This window comes from Cynoglossus semilaevis, chromosome 3, assembly GCF_000523025.1.
Source record: "Cynoglossus semilaevis isolate Cse_v1.0 chromosome 3, Cse_v1.0, whole genome shotgun sequence".
Lineage (NCBI taxonomy): Eukaryota > Metazoa > Chordata > Actinopteri > Pleuronectiformes > Cynoglossidae > Cynoglossus > Cynoglossus semilaevis.
Genome location: NC_024309.1, coordinates 6,947,310 through 6,966,612, shown reverse-complemented (window position 1 = coordinate 6,966,612; position 19,303 = coordinate 6,947,310). Strand labels below are relative to the sequence as shown.

General features: G+C 40.0%; 4 protein-coding genes and 1 pseudogene across 8 annotated transcripts in view; 4 read left to right on the top strand and 1 right to left on the bottom strand.

Moving 5' to 3' along the window:
• Positions 1–6,506, top strand: part of wwp1 (WW domain containing E3 ubiquitin protein ligase 1) — an 18,565-nt gene extending 12,059 nt beyond the window's left edge. For all 4 annotated transcript variants that reach the window (XM_008307688.3, XM_025054727.1, XM_025054726.1 and 1 more), the window contains 7 exons: positions 40–173; positions 854–994; positions 1,287–1,407; positions 2,211–2,315; positions 2,431–2,527; positions 3,607–3,679; positions 4,476–6,506. In XM_008307688.3, coding sequence (XP_008305910.1) covers positions 40–173; positions 854–994; positions 1,287–1,407; positions 2,211–2,315; positions 2,431–2,527; positions 3,607–3,679; positions 4,476–4,575 — 771 coding nt within the window. In that variant the 3' untranslated portion in view covers positions 4,576–6,506. The remainder of the gene's footprint in view (positions 1–39; positions 174–853; positions 995–1,286; positions 1,408–2,210; positions 2,316–2,430; positions 2,528–3,606; positions 3,680–4,475) is intronic.
• Positions 1–19,303, top strand: part of mkxa (mohawk homeobox a) — a 1,121,182-nt gene that overhangs the window by 1,058,440 nt on the left and 43,439 nt on the right. The window lies entirely within an intron of this gene.
• Positions 7,938–11,003, bottom strand: rmdn1 (regulator of microtubule dynamics 1). The gene is made up of 10 exons (XM_008307686.3): positions 10,603–11,003; positions 10,231–10,336; positions 9,969–10,053; positions 9,667–9,826; positions 9,403–9,492; positions 9,265–9,320; positions 8,633–8,720; positions 8,523–8,553; positions 8,305–8,438; positions 7,938–8,208 (listed from the first exon to the last, which is right to left on the bottom strand). Exons 1-10 carry the CDS (start codon positions 10,726–10,728, stop codon positions 8,167–8,169), a joined length of 918 nt encoding a protein of 305 aa, XP_008305908.1. The 5' UTR covers positions 10,729–11,003; the 3' UTR covers positions 7,938–8,166.
• Positions 11,233–17,466, top strand: LOC103377054 (copine-3-like). The gene is made up of 16 exons (XM_008307684.3): positions 11,233–11,364; positions 11,843–12,006; positions 12,141–12,320; positions 12,407–12,481; positions 13,012–13,083; positions 13,201–13,278; positions 13,359–13,448; positions 14,353–14,451; positions 14,531–14,614; positions 14,686–14,745; positions 15,095–15,228; positions 15,448–15,502; positions 15,930–15,981; positions 16,077–16,210; positions 16,286–16,519; positions 17,018–17,466. The coding sequence occupies exons 2-16, from the start codon at positions 11,848–11,850 to the stop codon at positions 17,135–17,137; spliced, it is 1,626 nt and encodes a 541-aa protein (XP_008305906.1). The 5' UTR covers positions 11,233–11,364; positions 11,843–11,847; the 3' UTR covers positions 17,138–17,466.
• The window catches only part of LOC103377052 (sperm-associated antigen 6 pseudogene), a 2,272-nt pseudogene continuing 486 nt past the window's right edge, over positions 17,518–19,303 (top strand).

Here is a 19,303-nt window from a genome sequence, read left to right as displayed (position 1 = left end):
GCAAAACTATACATTCTCCTCTCATTTCTGATCATGCAGGCACTGTTCCACGGCAAGTTCATTGACACAGGCTTCTCCCTGCCTTTCTACAAACGCATGTTGAACAAGAAGCTCATCCTCAAAGATCTGGAGTCTATTGACCCAGAGTTCTACAACTCCCTTATATGGATCAGGTACTTGTTCTGGAGCGTCATTCTAATTTTTTTTTTTAACTTTCAGTCTATCTTGTGTTTAAAACTGTTCTCCTGTAAGTTGTTGCCCGTGTCTTTCACGCCGAATGAGCAGATACTCTCTTATCTAGAAGTAATTTTCTATAGTACAAACACGGCTTGATGTTTATTAACGCGACCTCAACTTTGCACGAACTGTTAAAAACCCAGAATCAAAAGTCAATATTTTCCCTGGTGTAGATAACAGTATCTGCCCTCAGGGCTTGATTGGCTATGAGTGAGAAAACACTTAACTGGAAATAAAAGGTGTTAACAGACGTGCTTCGTACGTCCTGTATGCGTCGGTGTGAGAGCGCAACTTTGTAAATTTGACATTAAAAGCTAATCTTGCTTATTTAATAATATAACTAAATAAACCCTGACCACAAAACTTCCATTAATCACTGTATGTATGGAAAAAGGCAGAAAAGTACTAGAGGTCAATCAAGAGTCGAGTCACTCTTTAATTTTTATTTTTCTTGTTATTCCTTTTTTTTGCTAGATAAGGCATACGTATATCCCCCTCCTCTGATATATACTCCTGCCGATATAATCAACTCTAGCTGCTTAGTAAGAGAAAAGAGACGATATATTTTAGGCACATCGTCATTTGGTGACAACTGCTTGATTGCGTATCTCCTCAGGGACAACAACATCGAAGAGTGCAATCTGGAGATGTATTTCTCAGTGGACATGGAAATCCTGGGAAAGATCACCTCACATGACCTCAAACCAGATGGCGCTAATGTCCTGGTCACCGAGGAAAACAAGGAGGAATATATCAGGTTTAGTGAAGACACTTCTATGTCATATTTATTGTGATGGTTTTTTTTTTTATATATATATTATATATATTAAATCATACGTTGTTGCAAGCGGCAAAAGTGGGAGGTAATAAACGGAGGACCTCACTTTCAAAAAGCCAATGCTCCTTTATTAGAACATGTATGGCTCAATTTTTCAATTGGCAATATGTAGATTTGTACTCGATAATGGAGTATACGTTGTTGTCTCTCTTTTCTGAATTTGCAAAACCATTGTTTAAATTCTTTTTTTTTTTTTTTTTTTTTGGCGCAGCCTAATGGCAGAGTGGAGGTTCTCCCGAGGGGTTGAAGGTCAGACCAAAGCTTTTCTTGATGGTTTCAACGAGGTGGTTCCACTGCAGTGGCTGCAGTACTTTGACGAAAAGGAGCTGGAGGTGAGATGTGCTTTTTTTTTTTTTAACCTTTTGATCTTCATAGTTAGTCTAACTCCTACACACTGACCTCCATAGGTTTTTGTCAATATTAGTTAAAGAAAAACATGGACCTATGAGAACACAACAACAGTGCATGGATAAAGCAGATGTTGTGGCGGTAACTGACAGATGAGAGACATGTAGAAAATGTAAACAGACAGGTTTGTGACCGTGACACATGAACTCCAGTTGGCCCCAAAAATACATATAAAACCAAATCTTGCAAGAAGGTCCAGTCTCGTCAGATGTCAGTTTTCAGCTCTTCAATCACATTTACTCCTGTGTTTTCGTGCCCTTCCTGGTGTATCATTGTAAACCGACATAAGTAGCATAAGGTTTTCACAACTGCTATGGTTATTTAAACCCATAATAAATGATTCCCTTGTCTGTAATAAAAGTCAGGATGTTGTATAATCCCTGTTCTGAGAACTTCACATTTACGATCCATGGACTCAACCAACTTTTGGCATATACAAAAACATCATTCAAGCCCAGAATGATTTGACTAAATTTTTATGAAATCCTAGGTTTAACCTCAGAAACAATATCTCTGATTTTACTCCACAATTTTTTTATTAAATTCAGTTTTAAGTGTCCTATAATTCCTATGCCACTAAAACTGATTGATCTGTTTATCAATACTGGCCAATCAATATGAGATGCTTCCTGAACTGTGAACTGGTTGTTTTTGTATTTCATTGTTGTACACGTGTGCCGAAGATGTGTGAAATTCACTTTGGCCCCTCTCTGTTTGTGTGATCCAGGTGATGCTGTGTGGCATGCAGGAGGTCGATCTTCAGGACTGGCAGAGGAACACAGTGTATCGACACTACACCAGGAACAGCAAACAGATCATTTGGTTCTGGCAGGTAAAGTCTCATCGACAACACACACACACGCGCGCGCGCACACAAATACAGACACTGTATGTGTTCAGTTCTTGAGAATCACTTTTACGCGCCTTTTCCGTCTCATCCTTTGCAGCTGGTAAAAGAAGTGGACAACGAAGTGAGACTGCGGCTCATGCAGTTTGTCACTGGAACGTGCCGACTTCCTCTGGGCGGCTTCGCCGAACTTATGGGTCAGTGACGAGGAAAAATGACCGTGTAATCAGTCACTGCATGTGCCTTATATAAATGTTTATCAGTTTACCGTGTAATCAGTCACTGCATGTGCCTAATATAAATGTTTATCAGTTTATCCAAAGTCCAAAGTTGAGCATTTGGACTTAGGTATCGGCTAGGATTGTCTTTAGTTGTTTTTTTCAGTGTTTGGTCCTTAAGTTTTCACCGATATGGGACTAGTACCGATCCTGAGTATTGAGTCGAGTCATCCTGACTATAAATAGGACAATTTTATCTCAGGGTCACACAGTCTTGTTGACAATCAGTGGAAACTAAGCTGATGTGATAGCACGTTTATATCAGCTGAATGAATGGTGTCCGGAAAAAAGATTTAAAATGGACTAGTGACATTTCCAAGGCTGTGTTATGGCACTAGCAACCTGTACGACCATATCACGATAACCTCACTTTCATATTAATTTCTATGAAAAAGTACAAGCAGTTGAGCCTTGAGTCTGGTTTTCAGCAGTCCAACTCATGCTCAGTCCCACTGAGCTACAGTGACTTGAACTGTTACTCGTAATCATCCTCCTCATCCTGAAAATGTTCTTGGCAGCTCCGGTCCATATGGTTAGAATCTTTCGCCCGTCGTGCGGTGAAACCAGCTCTGATGTACTTGACCGAGTCTGCGCCCAACTTCTGTTTGAATTTAGCGTGTCAGTTCCACTGCAGCCAAAACAGACTCTGCTCCGGGTTTGACAGGTGACAGATGGCTTTGACTCATAATCCTCTCCTGTTTTTTTTTTTTCTCTCCCCATTATTCTGAAAAATGTTTCATATGGCAGTAAATAATTTGAGGTCGTGGTTGTGGAAATCCCAGCTTAATCATTTAAATGGAAACATGTCACGTTCTCTCCACTGCTCTTATGACCGGAGAGCTTCACAATTATCCTGCTGACACAGCACAGCTGCCTAGAGAGCATCAAGTAGCCAAGAGCTGAAGGGCTGCGCCGCAGGACGGTTGAATTTGGACGTCGATTATCTGCTTGTGTGTGTTGTTTTTTTGTTATGACATTTTTCACAATCTTCTCCGCAGGAAGCAACGGGCCACAGAAGTTCTGCATCGAGAAAGTGGGGAAGGACACCTGGCTTCCTCGGAGCCACACCTGGTGAGTTTTTACAAAGTTACTATTGATATGAAAATTGACTTTTGTCAATAATAGAATTATTTCATTTATTTTTATTTAATAAGAAACAAAAAAAGATGTTTCTGGATACAGGTTTTAACAAATTCAGGAACTATAATCAGAGAATAAAAATGTTTTGTTTGAGTCTAAATAAAATAGGACTTTAATTAACATATTATCCTGGCTAAAATTGAACAAAGTCCATTTCCGTAAGCCGAACTGATAAAATCAGATTTTAGAACTTTTGCCTAAAAAATTTAAAAAACTAGATAAAATCAGATTTTAGAACTTTTGCCAAAAAAATGTAAATTGAAACAATATTCGAAGATATTTGTTAGATATTAGTCACAAATGTAAAACACATGAAACACTCATCTACCTGCTGTTGTTTGCCTTTCTGTTTCCAGCAATAAACTGTTACTTACTTCATTCAAAAATAATCATATCCCTTTACTTTTTCCATTAAAAGATAATCTGGCAAAATAAACAGACTCTAATACTAACAGAATAAAGACTAAAAAAAATTTTTATTTTAAAAATGTAATTTTTAAAAGTCTTTCAACAATGGTGCAGAATTACTGGTCCGCAGTAACAGCTGATAGCAGTCGACCGCTCCTTGGTACGAACAAGGTTGATGTTTATTCTTGATTGTGACTAATTATTTTTTTTATCATGATTTATTTCAAATTTAAATTGAAAAATTGAAAATATATAGACCGTTTTATCTCCAGAACAGCTTCTGATATCTTTGACTTGTCGTCCCCGCTCCTCCTTTCAGTTTTAATCGCCTCGACCTGCCTCCCTACAAAAGCTTTGAACAGCTGAAGGAGAAGCTGCTGTTTGCCATAGAAGAAACAGAAGGATTTGGCCAAGAATAGAGGGAGGAGTCTTTGTTTCTTTCTTCCTCCCTGATTTTTTTTTTTCCTTCTCCCTCCCCCTTCACTGTTGATCCGTTCAAGTAAAACTACAAAAAAGAAATTGCACAAGAAAAACCACCAATGTATATAAGCTATTTTTTCATTTTAAACCAAATCTTAATTTGCAGCGTTGTTTTTTCTGCTGCAGCCGTTCCCCAGCCCTTATATAATATATATAAATATAATATACCGTCATGAAATATGCAAGATTTATAGCATTTTTGTTTGTCTGTTTAAAAACAGATGTATCATGGGTATTTTTTAATTTCCTCCCCTACTGCTGACTGGCTTTTTAAAAACAGACTGAAAGCATTTTCGAGAGGATTTTACGGTAGAAGCACATTCTACTTTTAGAGCTCTAGTTCTATAGAGCTTTTAAATGGTAAGAGTAGTATTGGGGTCCAGTGCCTGATTTTCTTCTTCTTTTTTTCCCCCCTACTCCTCCTCTCTCTGGACCCATAGTGATAATGTTTATTTGCGTGCTTGCATGGCTGCCTCAGAAGATGAGTAAAAAGAGCATTACACACCAGAGACACAAATAGCCTGGATCATTCTAAATCTAAATGAGCAACTTTGACCTAAAAGGCAAAAAAAAAAAAGGGGAAACACAGATGAAGCAACAAAAAAAAAGAAGATTGACCCTATTTGATTAAGACCATGTTTGTTTGTTTTGGGTTTTTTTTAAGCTACTGGACGAACACTACATAAAAAAAAAAAAATAGGAAGACATGTATTCCACTTCAGCTGCTGTTTTCTGCTTTGGTGAATCAAACGTCCATTCAGTTGGAGAGTTGCAACTGAATGCGCTGCAGTTTGGAGAGTTCTCATACAAAAATAAAAAGAAGAAATACCAAACACCAGATTGGGGCGGCTCACTGGTTAATTGTGCTTCGAACTTGGCTGAATCTCTGTCGATTTCTTTGAATTCTGTAGCTGTCTAGTCTGAAGTCCCGTCTGTGGAGTCACTGTGATTTATAGAACGGGGAACATCGCAGCACTCATTCGACAACATGCGAACCGGCGGCGCCGTACGCTCGCCAAATGCAGTCACAGAACGGTTTAAATCAGAGGTGTCAAACTCATTTTGGTCCACTACAGCCTGACTAGACGTCAAGTGACCAGTGCAATCATAAGTCCATGTTTTTCCCCTTTGTTTTTATGCAAATTGGTTCACGTTTTAGAAAATAATTACATTTAATGAAATATCATTTGACAAAACATCACTTTTTTTTTTTAAATTCATAAATTCAGCGGACTAATTTTGGCCCGCGGGCCGTATGTTTGACATCCCCGTGTTTAAATAAGAGCTTTGACGTTGCTCGGTGCTGCTGTCAGAACCGATTCGGCCGTGATCTGAACTCCACCCCTGGCATATTTCACGAGAACGTCACAGCGACGTAACAGGTTGTTCCGAATGTCATCGTTGCAGCGCTGATGCCGAGCCTGCATGTGTGTGTGTGTGTGTGTGTGTGTATATGTGAGACACTACAACAGTCGTGCTCTGCATTACCGGCCTTTAGTGCTTAAGCAGAGGTCACCTCGTACGGCGAAGGTCACCTCTCCCTCCGTCCATTTCTAAGTAACTGATCCGGTGCTGACTGCGGGATAACCACACAAAAAAAACATCAAGTAGAAACACTAAGTACAGAAGCGGGGGTTACCTTTGGAGCGCCGTGTGGTCAATGCTCAAGGTTAGTAACATTCTCGGTCAAGTGTATAACGGTGTCGTAGAGCGAGGAGCACCAATGAAGGAGCGTTCACTGTAGCAGGAGGGCCTGACCTTTAAGAAAACTCCAAACCAACTTTCACAGTGTGCTTCCTTTAAAGCAGAAACCTGTAATACACCTTTGTTTGTGCGTAGTCCTTGTATTTAAAAAAAAAAAAAAAAAAAATTTAACAAATGAATCAAATAGTAAAATGTCTCTTATCTCAACTCAGCCGCTGCTCCATCCGTGGGAAATGTGCGATGCCTTTGTCCCTGTCAGGAATAGATGGGAAGTTTCAGGTTTGCTGTGGCCGCAGCCACGCCTCACCTGGACAGGATGAGCTCAGCCGGCCGGTTCAGATGATGGATGACGCTTTATATATCAGGACAGTGAGTGATTGTGCAGCAGGTAACCTTTAACTGTGCCCCACTGCGGTTTTGGCAGTCTGAAACGCACCCATGAGTGTAACATATCGCGTGTAGATACACACTGTAAACACCACCACACTGTACAGAATGGCCCTTTTACTGGAGAGGACATGTATAGAAGATTCATTTTTAATCTGCTTTCATTCATTTTAAATGAAAAGAGATGGATTTATGAGATACAAATAAATACGTGAATAAACCCACCTCGTGTGCCCGCTCTGTTTCTGTGTTGACTTGCCGAATTACTTGCCGGGATGCGCTATCGCCCACTAGCGTGCCGCAAGATATCGTCACATATGCCTTTGAAAATTCAATCGAATGTCACACGAATGGTGTGAAAATCGATTTTGTTCTTTTCTAAGGGAAAATGACTGCCCTTCGGAACCTTTGAGTTTCTCGAAGTAGAGTAGAAACAAAGAGCCTTTAAATTGGGTCCTACAATGCTGACATGAAACTTTTATATTTTAGGATGTTCAAACAGATGAAGTCAGCATGTTGACGTCACCGTGAAGATCCCCACTGCGGGTTATTTCAGTACAACCTACATATCGGTGGGAAGGATTCAGTACATTGCTGAATTGCATAGATTTTGGACGTCGGTACAGTTGTACAGCTAATGCTAATTCAACTAAAGTGTGAATATTCTTAGGCAAAGAAACATTCAAAAAGTTGCTGTGCAAACCCAGCCACGAGGTGGCGCTGTAGAAGTTTACATTTTCAAAGTCAATGTCCACATCCCAGGGCAAAATTTGAGCTCAAAATGGCATTGTCTGTGTACTCCACTGTGTCCACTGTAGTGGACACAGCGTTCCTCTGTCCTATTCTTCCATTAATATGCTGCTGGCCTCTTGGCAGCCTCACTGACAACTGTTGTTTCTGTCTTTTTATTAATGTGATGTCATATCTTGTCTTCATGATGACCTCTAGTGTTTTCAATGGCTAAGAAATTGTCAATAGATTTTCTTTTAAAGTCCCATTAAGCACTGCACACCACTTTTGCTATATAATTCTACTTAGCAAATTGTGAAAAACATTATGCTACAATAGAAATGTATTTGATGCTATAGCCTTATTATTATACCTTTGAAACCATCAGTTGCTCTGTTAGCCATGTGTGCGTTTTTGTCTTAAATGCAACATATACTGTACAACATTTTTCTTTTTGCAAAAAAAGATTGACGATACATTATTGACCAGATTTGTATTCGTTTGTTTATTCAAAACGACACAGGAGGTCCTCAAATTGTCATGGCCAGGAATGGATTTAAATATTTCATTTCAACTCAACAGGAGCAGCGAACAACTTGTGCTTCAAACGCCTGTAAACCTCTTTAAATATAATATCATTTTATACTAGCACGCTCAACGTGAATTCCTGTACAGTTGTTAAATCCACAGTGACAAAATGCACCACAGCTTCATCCCAGCTTCTTGAGGAGCTCCACTGCTTCTCTATGGACCTGCAGAGGAGGATATGAAATGTAAAGCATCTGGGTTCATATTCTTTAATTTGTTTTTAATCTTTTTTTTTTACCAAATGGCATCACAGCAATCACCTCTTTATCTTCTAGCGTGTGAGCAGGATAATCTTTAGCTTTGGTCAACCAGAACTGCGCCATTTGCTTGTCGTTCATGGCCAGGTAGGTCCTCCCGAGCATGAGCAGATTTTTGCTGTAGAAGTTTGGATCCACTGAGGAGAATTCAACATACAAGCTGGCGAGTTTTTAAGATTTTACAAAGTACACTTGCTTTAATCGGGAAACAGCAATTTCACCTTCTTCAGCTTTCAGGAAAAAGTCCAGAGCCTGCAGAAGATGAACAGACGTGATTCGTTGTCAAAGGCAGTCAAAGGTGAGCAGTGACGTAGCGTGGAGGAAGTCTCACCTCTTTGTAAGTAGACTGAGGCGGTGATGAGAAAATGGCAGCTGCCACTTTGCGTTGATACCACGGCAGGGCGGCAAAACTGAAGCACCTGTAGAAGGGACCAGAATTTCGTGAAAAAGTAATAAACCATACCAATATTAAAAATAATATTAAACCCACTCCTAACCACAGGTACAAATTTACAATTTCAACATTTACTTTCTGGCTGCAAATACATTCATACTAGTGCTGCCGGTCGACTAATAAAAGTCAGACTTCTATTTGGGCTCCATTGGTCCTGTTACACTTGTCAAACTTGACAGGTCCAAGTGCTGCTTTACTGACAGGTTTAAAGGACCACCTAATCTTTTGCGGGATTTTTCCCTGATGCAGGTGTGACCATGCGATTGAAGGCAGATGGTCACCGCCTCACAGTTCTAACGCCTGCCCCCAGGTGGCAGTCAGTCTCTCAATCACCTGCTCCCTCCCAACTTTAGCAAGCTATCTGATTTAAAGTGTTATTTCAGCTCATTTGCAGTTTGAGCCTTGACGGTAATTGACAACGTTAAATAGTGTGAAAAAGTATGTACAGTACATGTATAAACCACAAGAGGCATCAGTCTCTAAATCCTTAAAATTTTAAATAGCCTCACCAGTATCCCAAGATGTGTATGGACGTGGCATCTTTAGGATTGAGTTCAATGGCTTTCTAGAAAAAGGAAACACATTTTATTTCAGAGAAAATGGTCAACATAAAAAAAACAAAAATGTAAGCCTGAGTACCTCCTCACCTCTAAATGTTCCCTGATGATGTACGAGTTTCCTATTTTAACCTTGGTCCCCTCGTAATCGCCCACATCACTCAGACACACTGCGTACCACTGTGCCAGCAGCCGTAAAGAAACAAATGTGTTTTTAAACAACAGACTTTAATTACATTTAATCAGATTTTTGTTTTAGTTTCGCAGGATATGACACCTTTAGATATAGATACAGCTGGAAGAGCCTATCAGTTATGTGTGATTAATATATTAACAGATACAAAGAAATCATACCTTGTGTGCTGCAAAGCACTTGTCATCCCTCTCCAAAGCTCTCTTGGCATATTCCAAGGCCTCGAACACCAGCTTTTTTTTCTGCTGTGGGTCCATGTCAGGCAGGAGGGAAAGGTCACGGGAAGCCCGGGCCAGTCTCCACAGGAACTCTGCCTCATTGCTGCAGAATATGCATGTGCATATTTAGATATAATTCACGTCCGAGCAAGCAATTGAGAATTTCCACTTCTCAATGTACAGCATGTTAGACATGTTTTAGTTTGGTGCCACCTGGTGGCAGAAAGTTGTGACAGCGTCCTCACCTGTCTTTGTGCTGCAGCAACAGCTGATAAAGCTTCTGTGTCTCTGCGCAACTGTACAGGTAGTCAGCCTGCTCCATCACCTCCTCTGAACAAATGCACGACACAATTCCCCCGTTCACTGTTTGCCAATATGGCCTAGTGGCAAGACGATCAGGCTGATGCTCATTTCTGTGACACTCAATGTAGTGGTGTGAAATGTGTATGTATGTTTGTTTGTCTGTATGTCAGTGTGTATATATTTATTTAACTTAAAATACATTACCATTTCCAGCAGCATGGAGCACAGATGAACTCTTCAGCTGCTGATAAGCCTCATATCCTAGACAGGAAAATGCAGAGAATCCCAGGAGAAGTCCTACTCTCCCATCCTGTTTGTAGGTAATGTCAAGTTGAACAGTTTCAGATTTTTATTTATTTATTAAGACAATGCTGACACCAAATTTGCTCTAACTGGCTAATGCATGTAAACACCAAAAATACAAGTAGTATGATATTGTTTATATCATTAATAAGTATACAAATAATATTATGCATGAAATTATGTCAAATTCATGGTTATTGTAAATACCAGTACAGCCAGGTACAGTACATAACAACAGCCGCAGATAAACAACAATACAATCACATAGTAAACCTGAATAGCTGCCTTCCTGGACGTGGTCAAGTTTAGCCATCGTGTTCTCCGGATTGCTGTCACTGTGGAACCGGGCACTGAAGATAAAGTCCTGCTCACAAACCGAAATAACAACCTAGAAGCCATTAAATCATACGAATGGACGCTGCAACATTAGGTCAGTTATTAGCAGGACCAAAGAGTGCGTTCAATTGTCTTGGGTAAAGAAAAATATCTGCAAACGGACTACAACACAAAATAATTAACTATTTTTTTTAACATATATTCACTTTGTTATTAGAAAAATGTAGCTAGCTTGATGTTTATATTGTTTAACACACGTGTGTAGGTGTGTGTTTTTGCTCAAGCACCAATGAGTGTAAATATAAACCAAACTATTTTGTAACATTATTGAACACAAGACGCTCTACGAGTGTTCTTAAACGCAGCACAGAGGAAGCTGGTGTGCAGCACAGGTGGCCGATAAGAAACAAACCACATTCGCTTTAGTTCCGCATTATTACATAAATCGTGCTGCTCCTGAGATGTAAGTTTTTTTGTTTTGTTTTTTATTTCTCTCTTTTAAATCCCAGCACAAGCGCACAAAATACACATAAAAAGAGCACTTTTAGCCAAAAAAAAAAAAAAAAAAAAAAAACTGAGGCAGAAAGAGGAGGAGGGCTTTACTTCACACCCTGACCCCGGCTGTACTTCTCAGCTGTCGTTGTCAGACAAACACGGTATATAAACAACTCCAGAAGGACGGTTGGAAATTCTAAACAGGTAAATAAAGTCTAAGTGAGCTCTATCGTACGTGATTTCTCATAGACAACAATATATTATATATAACGGTATATTTGTATACAATGTTTGTGTTTGCTTAACCGCCACACCCACTCGTGTCTGTCGTAGTGTAATAATACAGTACATACAATAATAATACAATACAATATTATTCTTGTTTGCTATAAGTTATATGTTAAATAAAGTTAACATAAAGTTAACATAATATGGTTAAGTGGTTGATGCTTTTTTAAAAACAAACAAACAAACAGGAAAGACATTTGCATTTACCCTTTTACACAATATGTGTGAGTATTCGAAGACATTTTCCTCAATATCTATAATGTGGATATTTTTGTGGTCAGAAAAAAGACAGCTAGTGATTTTAGTCCTCATCGTATTCGTGCATATCCTGGTCATTTACGTCATGTTTTTTTTAAATATTGTTTCAACTGTATTTTCATGTTATTTTACTAAGCTGCCATGGCCTCAGGTGGAGTCACGGTACCGGGACTCACATCCTTAACCAGTAAGGTTGAACTGACCATCTCCTGTGAGAACCTCATGGATATGGACGTGTTCTCTAAGTCTGATCCTCTCTGCGCCTTGTACATCAACACCACAGGCTCCCAGTGGTCTGAGGTCTGTCATTTTATGTTTTTTTTTAAATTTGGGAATATTGAGTAAAAGCTGTGTAATTAGTTGATTTTTTAAATAATCCTAGCTATGAACATCGTGTTGCAAGTTCACCTTTCGTGTGCATTTTTTTTAAACAGTTTGCACGCACTGAGATGATCCTCAACTGCTTGAATCCAAAGTTCGCCAAAAAGTTCGTGCTGGACTACTATTTTGAGATGGTACAGAAGCTGAAATTTTGCGTGTATGATATTGATAATAACACTTACGATCTGAGTGATGATGATTTTCTGGGGGAACTTGAATGCACCCTAGGCCAGGTGAGTTTAACCTCAAAATAAGTCTTTGCTTCTTCTTTTTTACCCATATTGTTGCGTGACACCGATGGTGTTTGTGTTGTGTTCAGATTGTGTCCAACAGGCGGATGACTCGACCACTGGTGCTGAAAAACAATAGACCCGCAGGCCGGGGCACCATCACAGTAAATTGACATTTCTCTTTTTTCTTAATGGTGTACAAAGACCAGGCATGGGCAAACTAAGGCCCGGGGGGCCGGATGCAGCCCGTTCAGATTTTTAATCTGGCCCGCCAAATTTTTAATATAATTTATTTATTTTATCATTGTACATCTGCCTTTCCCTTGCAGTACCCAAGTTTCCCCAATAGATGGCGTAGAAAACTTTATGTACCCAATTTTTTCTTTATGCATGACTTTTACATGACATTTATCTTATTTCACATCAACACTCCATCTATCTGCACCTGACCCAGCACCCCTGTTCAATTTTAGGACAATTGTGGGCCACGAGTCAAAAATAAAAATAAAAAATATTATTGATTGCTATAAAATAAGTTTTTACTACATTCAAGAAATAAATAAAGAAATAAATAATACATAAATAGATTTAGGTATAGGTTTTTAAAGCCATGTGTATAATTTGAACCCTGACTATGTACTTAATATTTCAATAAATATAAATAACTTTATCTCCCTTTTTACTTCAATAATAGATCTGTGCCGAAGAGATCACAGACTCCACAGTGGCAGAGTTTGAGGTGTCGGCCCGAAAGCTGGACAAAAAGGTAGAGCAGGGCATCAGGGCTCATGCTTAAGTTTGTTTTTGTCATTTTAGTTGGCTCTTATGTTAAGTTCTATTTCTATAATTATTTTTTCCACATCTTTACTGGTGTATTTGTCAGTATTTGTGGTGGTCTGATCCCTTCCTGGAGTTCTACAAGCAGACAGAGAACGTTTGGCAGCTGGCTCACAGAACAGAGGTGCATGTTTTTCCCACCGTGCCTTCATTTGAAATGATCGTATAAATTGCCGCTTCACTGTAACCCGTTGTAACGTGCAGGTTGTATCTAACAACCTCAACCCGATATGGAGACCCTTCCGTGTTTCGTTAAGATCTCTTTGTGGAGGAGATGTGGAGAATCCCATAAAGGTACATGCGCAATTTTCAATGTGGAATGTTTCTTCTAACTGCCTTATTAACTGTTAGATTTCTTTTGTCAGCTGCAGCGACCTTGTTATTCTAACACGTACTAATAATTGATCTTCTTGCTTTTTTTTCTCCTCTTCATCTTCTGAAAGTGTGAATGCAGCCCAGTTGGATGAGCAGCTTGTGTGTGCATGTCAGCTAACATCACCAATCACTGTGAGGTGTGCACTTACGTACAGTAGGTTCATGAATAATTTTTGATGCTACTACAAAATTCTCTCGTTCTCTTGTTTGGCCTCCCTTTGTTTCAAAACAAAAGAAAATCAAATTGAAATTGTACTTTCAGAAATACTATTTTGGATTTATGTTTTCAAATGTTTCTTTTTGAAAATAAGGTATACAGTAACATAACTTTATTTCAATTATTTTCCGCCTAACCCAGGGGTGTCAAACATATGGCATGCAGACCAAAACTGGCCCGCTTGGGGGTTCACTCTGGCCTACTTAAAGTTTGTGGTAAAATTTTGTCAAATTATATTTCAATAAATATAAATATTTTCTTATATACTGACACTTATTTGCAGAAAAACAAAGGGGAAAACATGGACTTATTGTTATTTATAAGTAATTGTGCTTGTCCCACATGGTATCTAATCAGGCTGTATGTAAAGAATGAAAACAATACTAATTGTACAATATTTAAAATAACAATAGTTGCAATAGTATTACCTACTAAAACAACAACCTTGAAAATAACAATAGTTGCAATAGTATTACACTAAAACAACAACCTTCATGTGTTGTTGTTAAGTTTATATCAATACCATTATTAACTATGTCCTAATTGCAATGCAGCAGTGTACCAAGAAATCACACAGACATTAAAATCTTCTTTAAAACTCCTCAGGTTGACTGCTTCGATCATCATTTCAGCGGCTCCCACGAGCTCATTGGAAGCTTTAAAACAACACTGGCCGAGATGCAAGCTGGAACACACGTTTCTCCAGTAAGCATTTGGATGTCATTTTGGCAGACAAATATTGTGCAATGGTAAATCGCTAATATTGTGGGAAATTGTTTCGTAGGCTGAATTTGAGTGCATCAACCCCAAAAAGTCGAAGAAGAAAAAATATAAGAACTCTGGTGTTATTTGCATCAGACGCTGCCAGGTAATGTGGGAGAATATGTCACTGATTATGTAACGTTGCTGTTCACTAATTTCTTTTCCTACTGTTTCTAGCTTATAAAAGAGTTCACCTTTCTGGACTATATCATGGGAGGTTGTCAGCTGAACTTTACTGTGAGTTTTGAAAGTTTTATATACTGAGTTTTGTGAGTTTTATATACTGTATATATATATATATGTATATATATATATATTATGTATACATATGTATATATATATACTTTATATACATGTGTATATATATATGTATATATGTATGTATGTGTATGTATGTATATATGTGTATTTTGATATTGTATATGTATGTATATGTGTATATATGTGTATTTTTATATTGTATTTTTTTTTCATATATACATATGTATGTGTATCAATGTGTGTGTATGAATACATAAATATATATTTATGTATGTGTGTGCATACATCTTGTTTTATTTCGTTGACATTACTTACTGTTGCCCAGATTGCCATCGACTTCACCGGCTCTAATGGAGACCCCAGATTTCCGCAGTCCCTGCACTACATCAACCCCGATGGCTACAATGAATACCTGGCAGCCATCTGGGCAGTGGGAAATGTCATCCAGGACTATGACAGGTGGAACCAAACTCAGGTTTTTCCACACGTCTCCTAGTTGAGATACATCACATAGCTCACCTGCAAGTGTGAAAATATATGCCTTCTACATGTAAAGCCACAACATACAATGCTAATTTCTGAAGGCCATTTTGTGAATAATTAATAAGTTAAATGTAGTTTTACAATTTCAAAATGTATGTTTTGCTCATGTTTTATCTACTCTGTATTTTTATTTAGTAACAAAATGTTTCCGGTCTTTGGTTTTGGAGCCAAGATCCCTCCTCACGGACAGGTATAAAAAGCTTTTCATTAACAAAAAGAAGATACAATTCTGCACTGAACCACTAAAATATTACTAATTATATGTCAAGGGGGCCGGATCAATACAATCATAACATAATTATCCATACATAACAATAAGTCTGTATTTTCCTGCATATAAGTACAAATACATTAAAACAATATATATATATTTAATGAAATATTTGACCAAACATCACTAACATTCAGTGTTTGTGCTTTCTTTCACTTTCTTTGTTCATTAAACGGGCCGTGTTGAGCCCCCGGGCGGGCCGTTTTTGGCCCTCGGCCCGCATGTTTAACACCCCTGGGCTAGAACCTGATGAAGAATATAGAGTTTTAATGTTGGTGATTTGTTATATTTCGTTGGTGTATAATCTTCAAAGCCTCTGTTCATGGTCTTTCTTCTGCCTGTGCAGGTTTCACATGAGTTTCCCATCACTTTCAATTCTGCGAATCCCTTCTGTGCAGGTATATTCACATCTTCTTCAAAGCACTAAACCTACATTAGTAATGCAGCTTCATTTTGCCTAACTCTGTGTGTGTGTGTGTGTGTGTGTTCAAAGGCATAGATGGTGTGGTGCAAGCATACCGGACATGTCTACCTCTGGTAACCCTTTGGGGTCCCACCAACTTCTCTCCAGTTATCAACCATGTGGCCTACTTCGCCAGACAAGCCTATCAGCAAAACAAGGCCTCGGCAAGTCGCCAGTCCGTCAGGAAATAATCAAAAGGGACAATTACCATTTTATAAATGTTTTTTCTCCTACTGCAGCAGTACTACGTGCTGCTTATCATCACAGACGGAGTGATCACAGACATGGACCAGACTCGCACGGCGATCGTACAGGCCTCCAGTTTGCCCATGTCCATTATCATTGTGGGAGTGGGCCACGCCGACTTCAGCCCAATGGAGTTCCTGGACAGTGACGACAAACTGCTGCGGTCCCCTCACGGACACACGGCTGTGAGAGACATCGTCCAGTTTGTTCCTTTCAGGGATTTCCAGGTAAGCAGCGATCAAACTCGTACGTAGGGATGTGACGCTGGATTTTGTAAATCGATTAAATATCGATACTAACGCGCGACAGTTGGTGTTGGTTGAAGTAAAAAAATAAAACACACATCGAGGCGTAAGGAGTAGAACGCGACATCTCAAAAAGTCAGTGGTCATACCATGAGACTACACACTATAGTACACTAGGTGGCGGCATGTGCCCAAAAACGTTGGGTCCAAACATGTTGCTTAATATACCATTTCAATCGTTAATGGCTCATTGTCATTGATCGTAATTTGTCCTGACCTCATTTATTTTCGTAAAGATCGTGATCAAAATGTACAAAACAATTCGTATTGTATCATGCGTCGAGCGCATCGTCACATCCCTACTTGTATCTCGTCTTTAATCGAAGCTTTAAAAACCCTTTGTGTCCACTTCTGTTTTCTAATTTAATACTGTATGTATTTGATAAACACTTACATGCTTTTCCCATGTGACCACCGCAGGCCAACAGTGTCGCCCTGGCTCAAAGTGTCCTGGCTGAGCTGCCGGATCAAGTGTCCACCTTTTTTAACTCTTATAATCTGAAGCCACCTAATCATTCCTCCGATTCTAAGCCTTCTTAGAAACACGGGATGTCTCACCTGAATAATTCTGCTCAGCCTCAAGCTCAACCTTTATCAATCGATGTTCATACTACTCAGACCTCTGCCCTCTTATGTATGGGGTAAAAAGGTATGAAAAATAAAATACAATCACTGCTGAGGTCACAGAGCAGTCAAATCAAATGAACTCTCCGTCCTGTATGATTCACTACACCTCAAGAATCAAGATTGATTTTTTTTGAAGAGTTTTTTTTTTTCTTTTTCAAACAGCTTCTTTCAGACCAACAGCTGAGCTAGGAAAAAGTGTGAGATAAAAAAATGCTGTTTGTTTTTAAGCCTGCGTTGAATGAACACGGCAAATAAATTGAAGCTCGATGGAAAAACACGGCAAATAAATTGAAGCTCGATGAAAAGTTTGAGTTTTTTTTTCTTTTTTTTTTTACAATGCTTGAGTTTTTGAATATATCATCAATATATACATTGATTACTGTGATTCCCCTCAGTGTGGGGACTACTCAGAACTCATGTAACATTACATCATGTGACGTCACACTCCAATGCCTTTATGTTGAACCAACTTCATAGGGAAGGTTTCCTCACAGGGGTCATCTTTCCTTTGAAGTGCTGAGGTCATCTTAAACAACACCCCCAAAATCAAGACCTAAAACCATCGAAGGTAAATAGTAAATAATAAACAAACAAAAAAAAAACATACTGGGGCAAACAGTGGTGATGTGATTTAATAAATTGTGACGGAGGTGAGGAAGACTGAGTAGGTTTGAAACTAACTTTGAAATTAAGTTGAGGCATGTGAGTTTGTTTGTTTGTTTGATTGTTTTGATTTTTTTTTAAAAATCAGGCTTTATCACAAAATTAACAATGAGTCAGCGACAGATTGTTCAGGCTTTTCAGGACTATCAAAAATCCAGGCTGCATTTTGTGCAGTCTGTTGCCGACCTGTCCGGCAGATCCCAAAACATAGAAATCCTCCACAACGCCGGCGTGATAGCCATGCTGCGCCTCTTGATGTTAGACGTCGTGCCGAGCATCCAGCAGACTGCAGCGTTGGCTCTGGGCCGCCTGACCGACCACAGTGAGAATCTTGCCAAGGCGGTGGTAAATCAAGACATCCTCCCCCAGCTGGTCTGCTCTGTGGCCTCGCAGACCCGCTTTTATAAGAAAGCGGCGGCATTTGTGCTGCGTTCAGTGGCCAAACACTCTCCAGAGCTGGCCTACGCTGTGGTGGCCTGTGGGGGCGTGGACGCCATGGTCCTCTGCCTGGAGGACTTTGACCCTGGGGTGAAGGAGGCTGCAGTCTGGGCTCTGGGCATAGTTGCTCGGCACAATGGAGTGTTGGGCCAGGGTGTGGTGGACGCCGGCGCTGTCCCGCTGCTGATCGCGTGTCTGCGGGAGCCTGAAATGGGTCTGAAATGCATTGCGGCATCCACCCTGAGCGACATCAGCAAACACACACCCGAGCTGGCCCAGACGGTTGTAGACTCCGGTGCCATCCCGCATCTAGCTCAAATGATCCTCAACCCAGATGCCAAACTGAAGAGGCAGGTGTTCTCTGCCCTCAGCCACATCAGCCAACACTCGGTGTGCTTGGCAGAGATGGTGGTAGAGGCTAACATCTTTCCTGCAGCTATCGCCTGCCTCAGAGATCCAGACGAGTATGTGAGGAAGAACACCTCCACTTTGATGAGGGAGGTGGTGAAACACACGCCGGAGCTCTCCCAGGTGATCGTGAACTGCGGTGGCATGGCAGCAATGGTCGATTATCTGTCCAACTGCAGTGGAAACTTCCGGCTGCCGGGCATCATGATGCTGGGATACGTGTCTGCTCACAGTGAGAGACTCGCCATGGCTGTAATAGTTTCCAAGGGCGTGCAGCTGTTGGCCAGATGTATGTCTGAGGAGTCCAAACAGCACATAAAGGCTGCCATAGCTTGGTCCGTTGGTCAGATTGGGCATCACACGCCCGAGCACGCCAAAGCTGTGTCCACCTCAGGGCTGCTGCCTAAACTGCTCCAACTCTACATGGACGCCGGCAGCTCGGAAGACCTGCAGATCAAAAGTAAAAAGGCTCTAAAGAGCGTTCTGCAGAGATGCACCGACCTCTCGTCCTTGGTGCCTCTCCTCTACGAAGCTCCATGCAACATCCTCAAACATGTTGTCTGCCAGTTC